The 16,645-nt window shown below is 41.4% G+C and overlaps 1 protein-coding gene across 1 annotated transcript; it reads left to right on the top strand.

The window, feature by feature from the left end:
* The first annotated feature begins 1,372 nt into the window (after positions 1–1,372).
* chpfa (chondroitin polymerizing factor a) lies at positions 1,373–13,040 on the top strand. The gene is made up of 4 exons (XM_061692591.1): positions 1,373–1,809; positions 4,535–5,099; positions 8,005–8,187; positions 8,314–13,040. The coding sequence occupies exons 1-4, from the start codon at positions 1,544–1,546 to the stop codon at positions 9,574–9,576; spliced, it is 2,277 nt and encodes a 758-aa protein (XP_061548575.1). The 5' UTR covers positions 1,373–1,543; the 3' UTR covers positions 9,577–13,040.
* The last annotated feature ends 3,605 nt before the right edge of the window (positions 13,041–16,645 follow it).

The following is a 16,645-nucleotide window of genomic DNA, read 5'->3' as shown; positions in this document are numbered from 1 at the left end:
GTTAACTAATGTTACAGAGAAGCACGCAATCACCTAAAGCTGCTATCATGATTCATGAAGTTGGCTAACAACAATATTTCACCATAGGTATTTCCTTTTTAGTTTGTAGTCATTTGTTTCTTGGTTGCGGGACGGTGACTGACTGGTTAGAGCGTCTGCCTCACAGTTTTGAGGACATGGGTTCAATCCCCGGCCCCGCCTGTGTGGAGTTTGCATGTTCTCCCCGTGCCTGCGTGGGTTTTCTCCAGGCACTCCGGTTTCATCCCACATCGCAACAACATGCATGGTAAGTTGATTGGAGACTCTAAATTGCCCTTAGGTGTGACTTTGTGCGTGAATGGTTGTTTGTTTCTGTGTGCCCTGCGATTGGCTGGCGACCGGTTCAGGATGTACGCCGCCTCTCGCCCGGAGATTGCTGGGATTGTGTCAGTGCAATAACACACTTTTAATATTTTCATACTGTAGCACTGGGAGAAATGGACGCATGCCAGGGAACATGCTTAGCAACATGTACATGCGGTAGTTATGCGTCACTCGTAATGTTAGACATTTTTTCTGTTTCCCTGTAATAATAGTTGTCTGTGTGTTTTACTCGCGTGTTGGTTTTAGTTTTTTGTTGCATTGTTTTAAGTGTAAGTGTAAGTTGTGCTTTGTGTAGTGACTCATTGTTTGTTTTCCTTTGCAGCAAGTGCATAGGTAGTGGGCATAATTTGCTGATGCTGCTGTCTTACTACACTACTGTGTCGTAACTGTATGAAGGAGGGGGGGGGGGGGGGGGGCTACAGACATGGTGTTGAGGAGGCACGGGCCTCCCTGGCCCCGCCTAGAACCGCCACTGGACACGAGCGGTTTGAATTATGTGTGGCCAAGGAATGGATTAAACTTGTATCTCAAGGCATGAAAATAAACTACATTTAATTTTCTTAAATAATTGGTTAATAAGATATATATTAAAATTAATAAATAATACTGTTTAAAAATATGTTTTTAAAAACATAATTTTACATCCATGTTAACTTCCCCTTTATTTATTAATGTGTTTTGACTTTTTCTACAAATGATGTGGCCAAATCTTTGGAAAAAAAATAACAAACATTAAAAAATCAAATGTGGCTTTTAAGCATCACAGGAAACAATTCAGCTTTTGTCGCATTCCGTGGTATTTTTAAACTGCACTGTGGCATCTTCAATCGACCAAATGAGATTAGCGGGAACTGTGGCAACCGAGCCTGCCGAGTGCTGACCATTGGCGGCCGGGGATTGGATGCGGACGTCACACGGCCACCGACCGGAACTCGGCCCGCCCGTTGCCGCCTGTCGCCCGTTGCCGCCTCCGGGTTTGTGGCGCTTACGTCTGAGGGGGCGGAGCTATGTAAGCAGCGGTCCTGACACGTAAGAGACCCACGCAAATTTGGGAAAGGAACAAGTTTCTTTTCCCACAAGTTGGACGAGGAAACACACTTGATGTAGTCGACCTGTAGCGTCTGTACAAAACCCCGCCGGAGGTTCCTTCAAACCGGTAGAGAGGAGCCGAGGCGCCACTATGAGGTTTCCAGCCCTTCTTTCAGCCCTGCGGTCGATGGGCCCGGTGGTAATCGGCATTTCTTTAGGATTCACCCTGAGTTTGCTCAGTGTAAACTGGACAGAAGAAGCGTGTCCCGCGGACGAGGGCGCTCCTCTGGGTCACGACGAACAGCTCAGAGGTGCCCGCAAACCCAATTCCATTGCCGCCGAGACCGAAGCGGATTTCCAACCGAGAATAGTGCCGTACAAACAAGTCGCGCCGAGTACCGCTAAGAAAGTTTTTCGGTACGTATGCTTTGGTTATGTGTGTCCTTCATCACCTTTCCAGCTTTCCGGCTTCGACGACTCTGATCTCCTCAGTTGGACGGAATACGGCATTGTTTCGAGGCTACACGTTAGGTACATAATAATAAGTACATAGTGAGGATAGGTGGCGTAGAAAATGGATGGATGGATCATTGAAATCAGGGATTGGCAATTTTTGGGTGTTCAAGAGCCATATATATATATATATATATATATATATATATATATATATATATATATATATATATATATATATATACTTTCCTCATGTTTATGTATACATTTTAAGGATGGCACCTGTTTAAATTGTTTTCCTGCACTTTGTACTCTTATGTCAGTGTTAAAAGTCACAATAAAGAAGTCTATCTACAGTTGTAACCAGATGTTTACATACACGGTATCAAAAGACGTTTTTTTTTCACTCACTATCTGACATATCAAACTGAAGTTTTCCTGTTTAAAGTCAAATTTACATTACTTTCTTCATAGTTATAAGTTTACATACTAGATGCCTTTAAATAATTTGGGAAAACCCTGACGATAATGTCATTTCCTTGGAAGGTTCTGATCGGTTTATTGACAACATTTGAGTTCATTCAAGACACACCTGTGGATTTATTTGCTCTAGGCACACCTGAAACTGCTTCCTTGTGCAACATGGGAAAGGCAAAACATGGGAAAGGCAAAAGAAATCAGGAATCATCCTTGGGTGCAATATCTATCTATCTATCTATCTATCTATCTATCTATCTATCTATCTATCTATCTATCTATCTATCTATCTATCTATCTATCTATCTATCTATCTATCTATCAGTCATTTGATTTTTAAAAATTGACACATGGATCCCTCATAGATGAAATAGAAAAACCTAAATGTTAAAATGTGTACAGTATCGTAGTTTTTTTTCATCCATCCAGCCATTGTCAAAACTAATTGCATCAGCGTCATGGGCGAGCTGGAGCCTGTCCCGTGCGGCGAGAGACGGTTTAGTGTAGACCTTGGACTGGGAGCCAGCCAATTGCAGGGCATTTTAAAATTGTATTATTTATAATAACTTAATTATTTTATCAACATATTTATAAAATGTTAAATGTACATGAAGAATTGTCCGTTTTACTAATATTTTTTATTTGGATGAGATAAATGAATATTAAATACATTTTAGTTACCCAATTTTAGGAAAAAACAAAACAGAAATACTAAATTGAAGCAAAAAATATTAGAAGCTCCCTGATCAAGTAAATGCTCAGTGGGCCTAACTAAAGAACGCAGCGGGCTGTATTTGGCGCCTGAGCCATACTTTGCACACTCCTGCTCAAAATAAATACAGTTGCATCAAACTCTCAACCTGTCCCTGTTCAGTAATGATTGACAAGTTGAGGTGCGCTCAGCTGCATCTTTCGGCAAGTGGCAGCTCATGCCATTTTGGCAACAAAGTCTATTCCTTTTCTGCATTTTTATGTCTACGACCCTCGAAAAGCATTACTCACAAAGATACTGTACATTAGAAAAAAACGTAGGAGTGTCTCCAAGACTTTCTTGTACTTGGTGACGCCAAAATGCTAAGAGCGTTCTTGTTCTGAAGAGTTAACAAGAATCATATGAGTGGAGGGAATGGAACGGACACACACACAAACACGTGCACACACATACACACGCACAGAGCTACTTCTTGGGTCCTGATTAATGCAAAGGGCTACTAGTTTTAAATGCACTTCTGAGGGCGCTCCCGGTTCAATTACAGTACATTTACAGGTTAGTCATACTACAGCTGCTAATAACGATTATTTTTGTAATCGATTAATCGGACTATTATTATTCTTTTTCCATAAATTGATTACGATTGAGTTACTGGTTTGGTCTGTAATGTCAGAAAATGGGCAAAAATGTTGGTCATTGTTTTCCAAAGTAGAAGCAGATGTTTGCAAATGTCGTATTTTGATTAAACACAACAGTGTTTAATCAAAAAAAAAACAGTGCATTTACTGTTGAGAGGCTGAAATCAGAGGATTCTGACATTTAAGTTAAACAAGCCGCTAAACAATGAATCGATTATCAAAACAGTTGTTGATTAATTTGATGATCGATTAGTTGTCGATTGCACCTTTAGTGTTGTGTCACACTTGACCTCCGCTGAAACTGACTCATCGAACTGGGGGTCAACTATACATGCATTACACATGCTGTGCTGAGATGTTCAAATATTTCCACATTTTCATGGAGTCGGTCTCTGTTTAGCTATTAGTCCTCACATCCCATGAGACTTCATTATTGAACCCCTAAGTTTAATTTTTCAAAAAGGAAATGCTTTCTAACAGAGGTAGGTTTTGTTGAGTTGTGGCGCACTGACTCACGTTTGCTTTCAAAAAGAGTTTTGGGTTTGTAGCATTTGGTTGGTGTTGTAACTTTCGGCTTGTTCCATCAGGTAAAACATTGATTATATTAGTCATTTTAAGTAATTTATATATAAATACGATTCATCTGAATATTAGTCTGCCACCTTATGTAGCTTAATCATCTGTAATCAAAGGTTTTAAAATAAACACAAACACTCATAGCAGATGTTGCAATTGCTTGTTCTCAGGAAGTCATGTTACTCATTTGACACAAATAAAAGCAGTTTAGATCAGAGAATGTATAGAACCATAGATATTAAAAACCAAGGCAGTACACTAATTTGTTTGTTGATGTCTTTTTCAGTGCAAAATATGTAAGTACAGAACTGGGGATTCGCGAGCGTCTGTTCGTTGGAGTCCTGACATCCAAAAACACCATTAACAGCTTGGGCGTAGCTGTCAATCGCACCATCAGCCATCATCTGGATGCTGTGGTTTTCTTCACTGGCACACGCAACCGCAAAGCCCCCCACGGCATGTCTGTAGTCTCGCATGGCGACGAAAGACTGATCTGGAACATGTTTCAGACTATGAAGTACATCTTTGACCATTACATCAACGAGTACGACTGGTTCTACTTCGTCCAAGATGACGTCTACACAGAAGCCGACAGGATCAAAAATCTTGTGGAGCACCTGAGTATGAATCGAGAGGTTTACATGGGCTGTCCAGAGGAGTTCATAGGTGGGGAGATGGAAGGCAGCTACTGTTACGGAGGGTTTGGGTACCTTCTCTCTAGAACTTTGCTGCTTCGACTTCAACCCTTTCTCGAAAATTGTCGGAACGACATTCTGAGCGCCAGGCCCGACGAGTGGCTGGGCAGATGCATCATCGACTACACGTCTACAAACTGTGTCAACAACTTTGAGGTACGTAACAGAGGTTTTTTTAAATTTGTATTTATTTATTTTTTATTTGGCCTGTAAACACACCGTCACACTGGAAAAGACAGTGATGGAAGCGTAGACCTTTCAATTGCTGCTTGTTTGTGGGTCTTGCCACCTTCAGTTTTGTCTTCAGTCAGCGAAAAAGGATGTCTTTTCTGCTTGAGATCAGGCCACTGACTTGACCATAGAAGAGCATTAAATTTTTTTTTTCTTCAAAAGGGCTTCAGTTGCTTTCATAGTACAGTGGTGCCTTGAGATACGAGTGACCTGACTAGTGTTTTTCCGAGATATGAGCTATTTTTTTTCTTTGTCTTTGAAATACAAGCGCTATATGTTAGCAGTGTACTAAATTTAACTCGCTTTACAACAAGCAGCAGTTGGGCAAAAAAAAAAAAAAGGTTCAACATGTTTATTTCAACTCCCAGTTGAAGTTTACTGTCAAACTAAACATAAAACAAAGAGGATTACATGTTGTGTATTCATGCAACCACATAACTTTGCCTTAATGTCCACTAGCTTGATGCTAACACATAATGGGAAATACCGTAAGCGGGCAACACATGTAGATCAGAATCAGAATCACCTTTATGATTGCAGATATGCAAATAGTGCAGCGTGGCAAGACTACGACAGTGAGTGCATGAGTAATATATAATTGGCCCAACAGAAATGTGTCAACAAACTCAAGACAAAGAAATTGGCAGCATGTTGCAATGGAATTGTAGGTTAGCTGTTTGTTGATTGAAGAACCTGTTGGAATGTCTGCTAGTTCTAGTTTGCATTGATCAATAGCGCCTACCTGAGGGAAGGACCTGGAAGATGACCGGGATGTGGAGGGTCCGAGAGGATTTTGCACGCTCTTGTCTTAGTTCTGGCAACGTGCAAGTCCTCAAGAGTGGGTAGGGGGTACCGACAATCCTTTCAGCAGTTTTGATTGTCCGTTGCAGTCGGAGTTTGTCCTTTTTTGTAGCAGCACCAAACCAGACTGTGATGGAAGAACACAGGACTGATTCGATGACCGCTGTGTAGAACTGCCTCAGCAGCTACGGTGGCAGGCCATGCTTTCTCAGAAGCCGCAGGAAGTACATCCTCTGCTGGGCCTTTTTGAGGACGGAGTTGATGTTGATCGCCCACTTCAGGTCCTGAGAGATTGAAAAATTCCCAGGAACTTGAAGGTCTCGACGGTTGAAACAAGGCAGCTGGACAACGTGAGGGGCAGCTGTGGCGAAGGATGCCTCCTGAAGTCCACGATCATCTCTACAGTCTTGAGCGTGTTCAGCTCCAGGTTGTGTCGGCCGCACCGCAGCTCCAGCCGCTCCGCTTCCTGTCGATATGCAGACTCGTCACCGTCCTTGATGAGGCCGATGACAGTGGTGTCATCTGCAAACTTCAGGAGTTTGACAGCCGGGTGCGCTGACGTGCAGTCGTTTGTGTAGAGAGAAAAGAGCAGCGGAGAGAGGACACAACCCTGGGGCGCCCCAGTGCTGATGCTGCGTGTGGATGAGGTGGCCTCCCCCAGCCTTACCTGCTGTGTCCTGCCCCTCAGGAAGCTGTAAATCCACTGGCAGATGGCAGGTGAGACGCTAAATTGGAGAAGCTCGTAGGAAAGGAGTTCAGGGATGATGGTGTTGAACGCTGAGCTGAAGTCCACGAACAGGATCTTCGCGTAGGTCCATGGAGATAATACAACAACAGTCAGCCATATATTCTTTATCTTCTGTGAAAAATGACCCTGTCTGTGTATATGGGTATGTCTGGAATGCTCACAGGTGGCCAAGCGTGCACACAAGAAGATGCAACACAAGGTCCTCAATTTAACACCCATTGTGGTGGCGTTGGTGTATACAGGCAGAATGTGTAATCTTAAATTGAAAGAGAAGGAGACAGTTTATAGTTCAAATGAGCACGTAAACTTGAATGCCAAATTATGGGAGACGGTCATTGAAAACAGCTGTGTCAAGGTCATAGTGAGGGTTTCAAACTATCATGGCCTTGACCTGTGGGTCTGTACTTCAAAGTGCAAGACAGCGATATAAATCTGCTTGCATTGATGTGGTATTTATATTATAGAGAGGGTTGCTAATACTTTTTTAAATTTTTTTAATTTTAATTTTTTTAAATTGTGTCTGCTGTTGAGGGGAAAGGAACAGAGAAGCAGAGCACACTGTAAATCTCTTGTAAGTCACACTATACATCATTTGTTTTGGTGTTCAGACATGCTTGAAGTTGGATGAGTTAACGTCACTGGTGGAGAAGCGACGTTGCCATCATTCCGATTCCATTTTGGCCTGAGCTAATTTGGGATTTTTCTTCATCAATCATCCTGGAACATTTGGAAAACCTACAAGATTTATTAAGTACTCTCAGGCGTGGTGCCCCAAGGCCTAACCCAATAGTCTTCCATAGCTGTGTGGGAACTATGACTAATGCACAGAATATAAATATACGTATGCTTTTTTTTTTCTTCCGTGAACTGAGCCAAAACAACCCAAATTTTCTGGAAATAAAAACAATTGGAGAGCCTCACACAATGAAAGAAATGGGGATGTGGAAAGAAAACATGAATGTATATTCTCAGACAAAAATTGCTCAAAATTTGCTCTTTTAATAGCGTAATCATTTGGATACACTTTTTTAATCAGTCATGATCCTTAGGTGGTTACTTTGTTTTCATCTAAAATGACATATATATATTTTTTTCCCCCATGTAATCTGACCCCTTTCAATTGTAAATTCATTTTACTTATCCTACAATATTTCCCAATATATTTTTCTACTTTTAAAATATAACAAAAGCAAGATTTGTGGGATAATTGTAAATTTAAAATGTAAAATCTGTTTCTATCATATTGAATTTGAGCTGATTCTAATCTTCCTTCAATATTAGGGGCTCCACTACCACCATTATCAGTTGGGGAAAAACACCGATCCTAGCAAAGAGGAGAGCGAGCAGTTTCGAAGAGCTCTGACTGTCCATCCAGTGTCTGACACTGAACAGATGTACCGGCTGCACAGACACTTCACTGAGATTGAACTGCAGAAGACTTACGATGAGATTGCTAAACTCCAGGTAAGCTGATTTTCAAGTGTCACAAATCACCTGTTAGCGCTGAGCGACTTTCAGCAACTTGCGCTTAAGTGGTAGCACTGGCGCTGTCAAATCGGTCGTGTGATGATTCTACTTGTCGTTCCACAGGCAGAAATAAAAAATGTCAGCGTTGACGCTTTCGACGGCAACCGAAGTGCGCAGTGGCCGATAGGAATCAACCCACCCTTTGAACCGAAATCTCGTTTTGAAGTTTTAAAATGGGAGTACTTCACTGAAGAGGAGATTTATTCATGCATTGACGGATCCCCAAAGTGCGAATTGGGTGGCATTGACCGCATTGACGTGGCTGATGTCATCGACGTCGCTGTCGGAGAGCTGAACAAGAAGTACAAACCAATCTTGCACCTGAAGAAGCAGCGCCTGATTAATGGCTACAGGCGCTTCGACCCTACCAGAGGCATGGAGTACACCTTGGATTTACAGCTAGAGGCAGTCAACCAAAAAGGTCACAGCCGATCTATCACCAAGCGTGTTCATCTGGTTCGACCTTTGAGCCAGATAGAGATAATTCCCATGCCCTATGTCACAGAAGGTACGAGGGTTCATGCCATTATACCGATTACTGTGTTGGATCGGGATTACGTTGAACATTTCTTCAAGGTCTTTGCCTCCAATGCCTTTGAGACAAGCGAAAACATCATCCTGACCTTCCTGTTCATTTACGACCCAGTGGAAGCACAGCAAGTTAACCAGAATGATATATTTGCCGGCGTTAAGACTCAGATAATCCTCTACGAGCGCAAATACCCTACAGTGAAAATCCCTTGGATAAGCGTCAAGACAGACACACCATCTCAGATCAAATGCATGGACATCATCTCGAAGAAGCACCCAGTTGACACATTGTTCCTTCTAGCTACTGTCAACACCGATGTCAATTCAGAGTTTGTGAACCGCTGTCGCATGAACTCCATTAACAACTGGCAAGTGTTCTTCCCCATCCATTTCCAGGATTACAACCCCGACGTGGCCTATCACAGCCAGCCGCGTCCGGCCACAATCGACCTGGTCAAGGACTCGGGACATTTTGATCGCTGGTCATTTGACGAAGCATGTTTTTACAACGCAGACTACATGGCAACACGCACAAAAATGGTTGCAGATGTCCAAGAGAACGAGGAGATCCTCGAGACCCTGGACATTTACGACATGTTCGTAAAGTACTCCGGGTTACATGTATTCAGGGCAGTAGAGCCGGCATTACACCAGGGCTACCGCTACCAAGCTTGCAACCCACGGCTCAGTGAGGACATCTACCACAGGTGTGTTCAGAGCAACTTGGAAGGGATCGGTTCTCGTTCCCAACTCGCAATGCTGCTGTTTGAACAAGAACAAGGAAATAGCACTTGAGAGCAAACAACCAAACCTCGACGCTTGCATGTGACATGAAAACTGTGTTTGTTTAAAGGGTTATTGGGACAAAACAATTTCAGTGCGTCTGAATATAATGGCAACACTGAACTTCGCACACAGTGTAGCCCATTTCTGGGGTGTGGTACCAGCTGGCTAAAAATGAATGCAGTACTGTTCTAACTAAATCCTGTTTACAACACTGATCCTTCAACGCGGCCAAACGTGACTGAACCGGACAATCGGGAGCAAATTGTATCGGTGACTCAGACCTGCACACCTGGCGATGGACCCTCGCACACATACCAACTCGCTGCAACAGAAAAACTGCGACCCTCGACGTTTTAAGGTGCCACGTTTGATCATTTTATTGAACCATAAAGAACATGGGGCGATTGTCAAGGAAGAAGCCCATCTCCCTGGCCGCCGTAGCTATATTGAAATACAAAGACAGGAAACAAGTGAGTGTGGATATTTCGAAGCTGTTAGTATTGATAGCCACATTCATTGAGTGCACTCGTGCCTTTCGGAGACAGACTCGACACGCTTCACTTTTTAGCCTCAGGTACATTAGTAATTATAAATATAGTTGAGTATTATTGTAAAACCAAGGTATTCTTTTTTTATACTGTATTGGTACGGCTTGGCGACGGTTGGCCGAATCTCGCTTGGTACCCAGAAACGTAATTTTTGCTTGTGAAAGATCATGTGATACAACATGGCATTTTCGACGCCGTCCACCTGTGATTCAAGTTTCGCGGCAAAGCTGGTTGCCGACGGACGGCCACTCGTGAAAACCCTGCGCGCTGCTCGACAGTTCAGTGGCGTTCGATCGCGTCGCTCGGTGTGGAAGTACTTTCCTACCGTTCTCGCTTGCAACGAGCAATATTTGACCACTATGTTACAGAAACAGGGTGTTGTTGCGCAGGTAGTTTAACAAGTTTCTATGAACGGTTGTTGACGTGTGGCCAGTCAGCGCCACAGTCACACAACACACCTTTTTCTCTGCACCTGCCTGTTTCAATAACTTGGATCTTTATCTTGGTTTTCTGCTTCCAAGTCCTTTCATTTTGCACTAGGGGAAATCTGCAATTGTTTGTGATGGACAGAGCATTGGCTGCTTTAGTGAGTTTTCATGGTGGTCAGTCCAAGCCAGCCAAATAAAATGTTGAAAAGTGGTTTGCACTGTTACAGACGAGGGTCTTTGGTCTTTGGTTTAAACCTGTTTTGGTTTTGGAGTTTGCGTGTTGTTCATATGCCTCCTGTGGTTGTCTTCGAGCGTTCTCTACACTCCCACTGACCAAAAACATCAGCCTTGGGTTAATAAACGTGGTCCTTTTCATGTTACATTGTATCTGCTCACAGAAGTGATCGTCTATTCATACGCAACGTCTGTAGATATGCATCAAAATTGTGCACCGCAGGATGTGTGCGCATTTCCGATGTCACAGATGTGAGTGTGTTCCAACGAAGTTGCTGTAATTGTGCCTTGAAACTGATTTTACATCGGGTGGTTCTTTTGAAGTCATATTTATGTCGCATAATAGTTTTGCCACGCAGGTGCTGCAGTCGCTGTATTTTTCGTCCGTCTTTTGGGTTTTGATATGCCTCGCTTCGCCAATGTGTGATGAAGCCGAGTAGAGATGTCGCATTCTGGTTTTGGAGGCCCATTTGGGAGCAAGCGCCCTTCCGCGAGTCGTGCATGTGCCTCAAACCGCGGACTGGAGTACTTCCTGCCGGCGTTTGCTATACGGAGGTGTCCGTAAGGCAGTGGACAGTGAGCTACTATACGTGTGTACATTTTTCTTGAATCTTTTAAGTTACTAAAGATGTAGCCACAGAAAGCTGAAAAGAAGTATGAATATTTGCAGGAAAACAAAACAATGTTGTTGTTTTTTCCCAGGAGTTTCTTCATGAAGCATGGGATACTTTGAAAGAATGTGGTAGAAATGATTCATGGGAACAACGTGTGTTGCATTAGCTCAATAAGAGCTAATGTTTGAACTCGCTTAAGTTTTAATGACTCCAATTTTAAATCACATGTCATTGTCCTCCTCGTTTAATTTTATTTTGTTCTCCATTTGCATTTTAAGATTTATGAGTTTTACTGCAACTTTATTAGAATGGTAGCAATAGTTGTAGGAATGTTTTCAGTTGAGGTTACTTAAAAAGTGCAATATTGCTGCTAACGCCACTGTTGAGCTGCCAGATGGCGTACATCTGCGTTTATCTGACAATACTATATGATACCTATTGTACTTTTTTAAACATTTTTTTTTTTTTAAGTCACAGTCAGGTGTGTTCATTTTGAACATACGCATGAAATCAAACAGGTATAGGGGATTAAAAGTGTGTGGCAAGTTTTCAAAATTGCTGGAAATGCAATGATTTTAGCTACTTATTTAAGGAAGTGTCAGGTTGATGCCCCTCAGCATGCTTCTGGTGATCGTCCAATGAGAATTAAACGGGGCTTTTAGGTAGGAAATAGAAGGCCAAGAGCTAGTAAAATGAGCAAGGATTATTTTTTTTTCTTTACTGTGATTCATGCAATTATTGAATAATAATAGCAGCACCGAGCTGGAAATGAATGTACGAATGTACGTTCCAGTCACATTCATTTTTCAACCAGTGTAAATTGATTGGGATTGAGTCCTAATTGCAGTTAATAGAATTTACATCCTTGAATGGAAACATAATTCTGAACATTGCATTCCACCATCAACCCTACATATTGGTCCTTCATCATCAGCTGTACAATTTATGTTAAGGTTGAAATTAAATTGTATGTTTAAAACGCCATATTTTGCAGAACTGTTTTGCTGTATCCTTATTTTAACTATTATAAATCACAGACCATGGTGTTTGTGTCGTCTTGCATTCACTTTACTGTGTGATGTTTATTATTTTTTCCTTTTTTACCAAGCCAATGCTCTACTGAATGTTTTCCTGTAAATAGCATGACACAATGAACCAATAATTAAGTTAACCTTCCAAAAAAAAAATAAAAAAATACTGTGAATTTTTGCTAGAACAAAATGAGTTGTGATCTGTGTGTATTCACCAAAGCCAACAAAGTAGGACAATATTGAACTATGCTGTAGACTATTTTATAATAACGCACTAATTTTATAGACACTTTGTCAAGCCTTTTTAATTCCACACATCACTTTATATTATCTGATGACAACACCTCCTTTGCTGTTACTTGCTATTGTTTATTGTAGCATTTGACCTCCTTGACCATTTCAATAATGCCGTTTGGTTTTTGGTCAAGTAATAGTACGTTTCAGAAACTATTTCAGTATTTTTTATTTTTTATTTTGTATTTTTTTTTTGGTGGCATTTATGATCTTGGAACCAATTGTGTTTGATGGATACTGGTACTAATCTAACCAAACAAGTGAAGCAATACTTTAATTGATGCTCATCATTTTTGACTTTGCTGTAATTACCAATCAAATGTGAAATGTAATTTAAAAAAAAATAAAACTTGTTTCATGATAATATTACAGCACATTTTTATTCATTTTTAAAGGATAAAAATAAGATCTTTTTTTGGTTTTAAATTGTAAAATCAAGTGTGTCCTTTAGGTGTCAGCAGAAGAGCATGTTACCATTTGCATTACTGTACCAGTGCCAGTTATGAACAATATGAATATTTATAAATATTTATAGCCCAATTCCTTTTAGTTTGTGTTCTTACCATTAGCATTCCTGCTCATGTCAGACCTGAAGCTTTTTTTTTTTTTTTTTTGTTTTTTTTTTTGTCTGGTTTGGGTAAAAGCAGGGAAAATACTACAAACGTAATTACAGTTTTAGTTCTGTCAAGGGTCCATATGTACCCACCCTCCGAGACATGTCGTAAAACCACATAATTACAGAGCAGCTGGGACTTAATTGTAAGCCATCATTTTGGACTTGGGTTTTATGCACTTTCTTCTCCCACACAGGGGCGTATTTTCTTCAAATCATCCAGGAACTGATTTAGTTTATCCCTGACAGTTTGGGTTCATGTCAAAGTTATGTTGAAAAGTCAACTTATGTTATTTATTTATTTACAATTTGATAGAAAAGTTATCCGTAAATACCCAAATGATTTTGGCACTAAAACCCAACTGATGTGTCTTTGACCTTCAACCTCCGTGTTGTCTAACCTTTTAGATGTTTTTCTTGCGTCCGTTCATTTCATACATAACAGTATTGGATTGCTTTCCAAATCAAAAAACAAACAAAAAAGGGTTAGGGTCTCGGCTCCTGTGTGCAGTTTGCATGTTCTCCCTGTGCGTATGTGATTTTTCTGGTTTCCTCCAACATTCCAAAATATGCATGTTGGATTCATTTAGGATTTCTACATCAGGGGTGCTCAAATACAAACCTTAAAGGGCCACAAAGAGTTTTTTTTTCAGTGAGTCAAAGGTTATTTTTTGAGGTCAGTCAGACCACATGTGATAATTCTGTAATATTTCATATAACAACAAAAATCCAAACTCCAATAAAATGTCATTTCCACTTTGACATGAATTAAAATAGATAAGTGAAACTGAGAGGGAGATTTGCTTAATTTGAGCTCATTTCCTGATTTTATTTACGCTCAAACATTGTGTTCATGACTTCAGTCATGCGTTCTTTTAAGTGGAGTTTGCAATTTTCAATTTGGCTCCTACGGCTGGGAAAGTGTTAATGTGCATCGCTCCAAATATCAAAGTGAAGTTAAACCTTGCACCGAACCGAAGAAAAGCCACTTGAGCGCATGCAAACTCCACACGAAAATGCAGAGCTCGGAATCAAACCCCCAACTTCAGAACTGTGAGGCAGTTGTGCTAACCCCTCAACCACCAACCAGGTTATTATTATTATTATTATTTTTACAGGTAGAACAGGAAGCTCCAGCTGCAGTATTGAATGTCATGTTTTGCAGGTGTGCAAATTGTTGGGGCTTGTGAATGGATAAAGCCAAATAGTAAAGTTATTGTTAGCATTGTTCTAAACAAATATCAATGAGTAACCTGCTTGTTTCTTTTATCAAATGACCGTTTAAAAAGCGTCAAATATTCCAGTAAACACATTTTTGGAGGCAGATTGGAATTAATCTGACTTTTAGTTGCCAAAGTGATCAGTAATCATCAGTTACTAAATGCCATCGTGTGACAAAGACTTGCCCGGAGAGTAAACTCCTAAGGTTCTTGGAGAATCCCAAAAATGCTGGCAGGCCACACGCTGTCCTGTCTGCTGCGGCGCAACCCCGGGGCCCGACATCGAGCCCGCAGCACCCCACTCGGCTTCCTTGCGCACGTGACTCTTATATAAACGCGCCATTATCTGCATTTTAAACCACGTTTCTCAAGCAGAAACAGCCCCAGACATGGAAGCCGTGAAGAAAGAAGACAACTAATGCTCCCTGGATACTGTTCAAGCAAATTCTGCACTAAAACATGTCGCGTATTCTTCTCAACACCCCAGGCCCCTGTGCGACTTGTCTGAGAGCGGCCACGATTATTGATGACAGAGGAAAGGATTGTTATGCATGGCCTGTGTGGGATGCCATCAGAGAGTGCGATTGGGAACCTTTTGAAAATGTCAGTGACATGATTATGAATATTAAACAGTCCCAGACAGCCCATGATTACTTGACATGAAGAGGGGAGTTGACAGATGGCCGCGTGCGGTGGCGAATGCGCTGAGCAAATAATTGGTAAAAATATTTTGGCATTTGTAAACATTTGATCCTGTCATTGAAGTTATTCATATCTAAACAGAAATGCTCGTTTTGGTAACTTAAGTTAGTTTGGAAGCATATTGTGAGCCTAGTAGCATAATTGCTGAAGTAATTTTTACCTTACTGGCACAACAGCCCGGCACGACTGGTTAGCACATCTGCCTCACAGTTCTGGGGACTGGGGTTCAAATGCCCTGTGTGGAGTTTGCATGTTCTCCCCGTGGGTTTTCTCCAGGCACTCCCGTTTCCTCCCACATCCCAAAAACATGCATGGTAGGTTGATTGAAGACTCTAAATTGCCCGTAGGTGTGAATGTGAGTGCGAATGGTTGTTTGCTTCTATGTGCCCTGCGATTGGCTGGCGACCGGTTCAAGGTAAACCCCGCCTACTGCCTGAAGATAGCTGGGATAGACTCCAGCAGCCCGCGTCCCGAGTGAGGATAAGCGGTAAAGAAAATGGATGGATGGCACAACAGCAATAAAAAAGATAGCAAATTTTTTTCTTGATGTCTACGTGGATTCTCAGTCATCCAGGTCGTGGTAATCAGTTAAGGTTAAATCAAGGCAACTGGACTCTTTGTTGAATTTGTTAATGTATTGTGGAATGTGTTTATAATATTGAGATACATAATTATACATTAAAATGATCAGAAAGTGACCCCTTTAGAGCGTTTTTCTTCTGCAGTGACTTGCGAGTGAAACTTTGAGACGCAAGCGCTATATGGTGGGACTGAACTCAATTCAACTCACTTCACAACAAGCGGCAGTTTGGCAGTGAACAATTCTTCAGTCCGTTTAGCTTAATGCTAACAAACAATGCAAAACACTCCAGACAGGCTAACAAAGAGGATCGGTTTTGTGGTGTTATAACCCTCTAAGCAACGGATACTTGCACACAATCGGTGAAGCTACACATGCAGACAGACAATATAGCAATAATCGCAAGGATATATTCTTTATCCTCTACAAAGAATGACTAATATTACTGCTGCGTACTGAGTTTAGTTGTGACCGTCTCCAAGAAATGCCCTGTCTATACTACACTGCCACCAGGTGGCCGAGTCTCACACACGAGGAGGAGCAGCCCAATGTCCATTGAAGTGAAGCAATTTGTGGCAAAAAAACATTTAATTCTTTACATTCTATTTAATTAGGTCATTACTGTATGTTCTTATAAAGTTCAGTATTATAGAGTTCTATTTAATGGCATTTCCATTAATCTCAATGGGGAAAGATGATTCTGGCTGATCAATAGTATAGCATTGCGGAAAAAAAAGAAATTGACCAAATTTAGACAGGAGGTTTTGGCCCGATGCTTGCAATAAGATAGTTGCTTCATGAAGTGGCATCAGCT

Source organism: Phycodurus eques, chromosome 12, assembly GCF_024500275.1.
Source record: "Phycodurus eques isolate BA_2022a chromosome 12, UOR_Pequ_1.1, whole genome shotgun sequence".
NCBI classification, from domain to species: domain Eukaryota; kingdom Metazoa; phylum Chordata; class Actinopteri; order Syngnathiformes; family Syngnathidae; genus Phycodurus; species Phycodurus eques.
The sequence above is the reverse complement of the archived record's forward strand: the minus strand, read 5'-3'. Positions and strand labels throughout refer to the sequence as shown.

Coding starts and splice junctions, on each gene's coding strand:
- chpfa (XM_061692591.1), top strand. CDS start 1,544: ATGAGGTTTCCAGCCCTTCTTTCAGCCCTGCGGTCGATGGGCCCGGTG. Junction 5,100..8,004: donor ACTGTGTCAACAACTTTGAG/GTACGTAACAGA, acceptor CTTCAATATTAG/GGGCTCCACTACCACCATTA. Junction 8,188..8,313: donor ATGAGATTGCTAAACTCCAG/GTAAGCTGATTT, acceptor GTCGTTCCACAG/GCAGAAATAAAAAATGTCAG.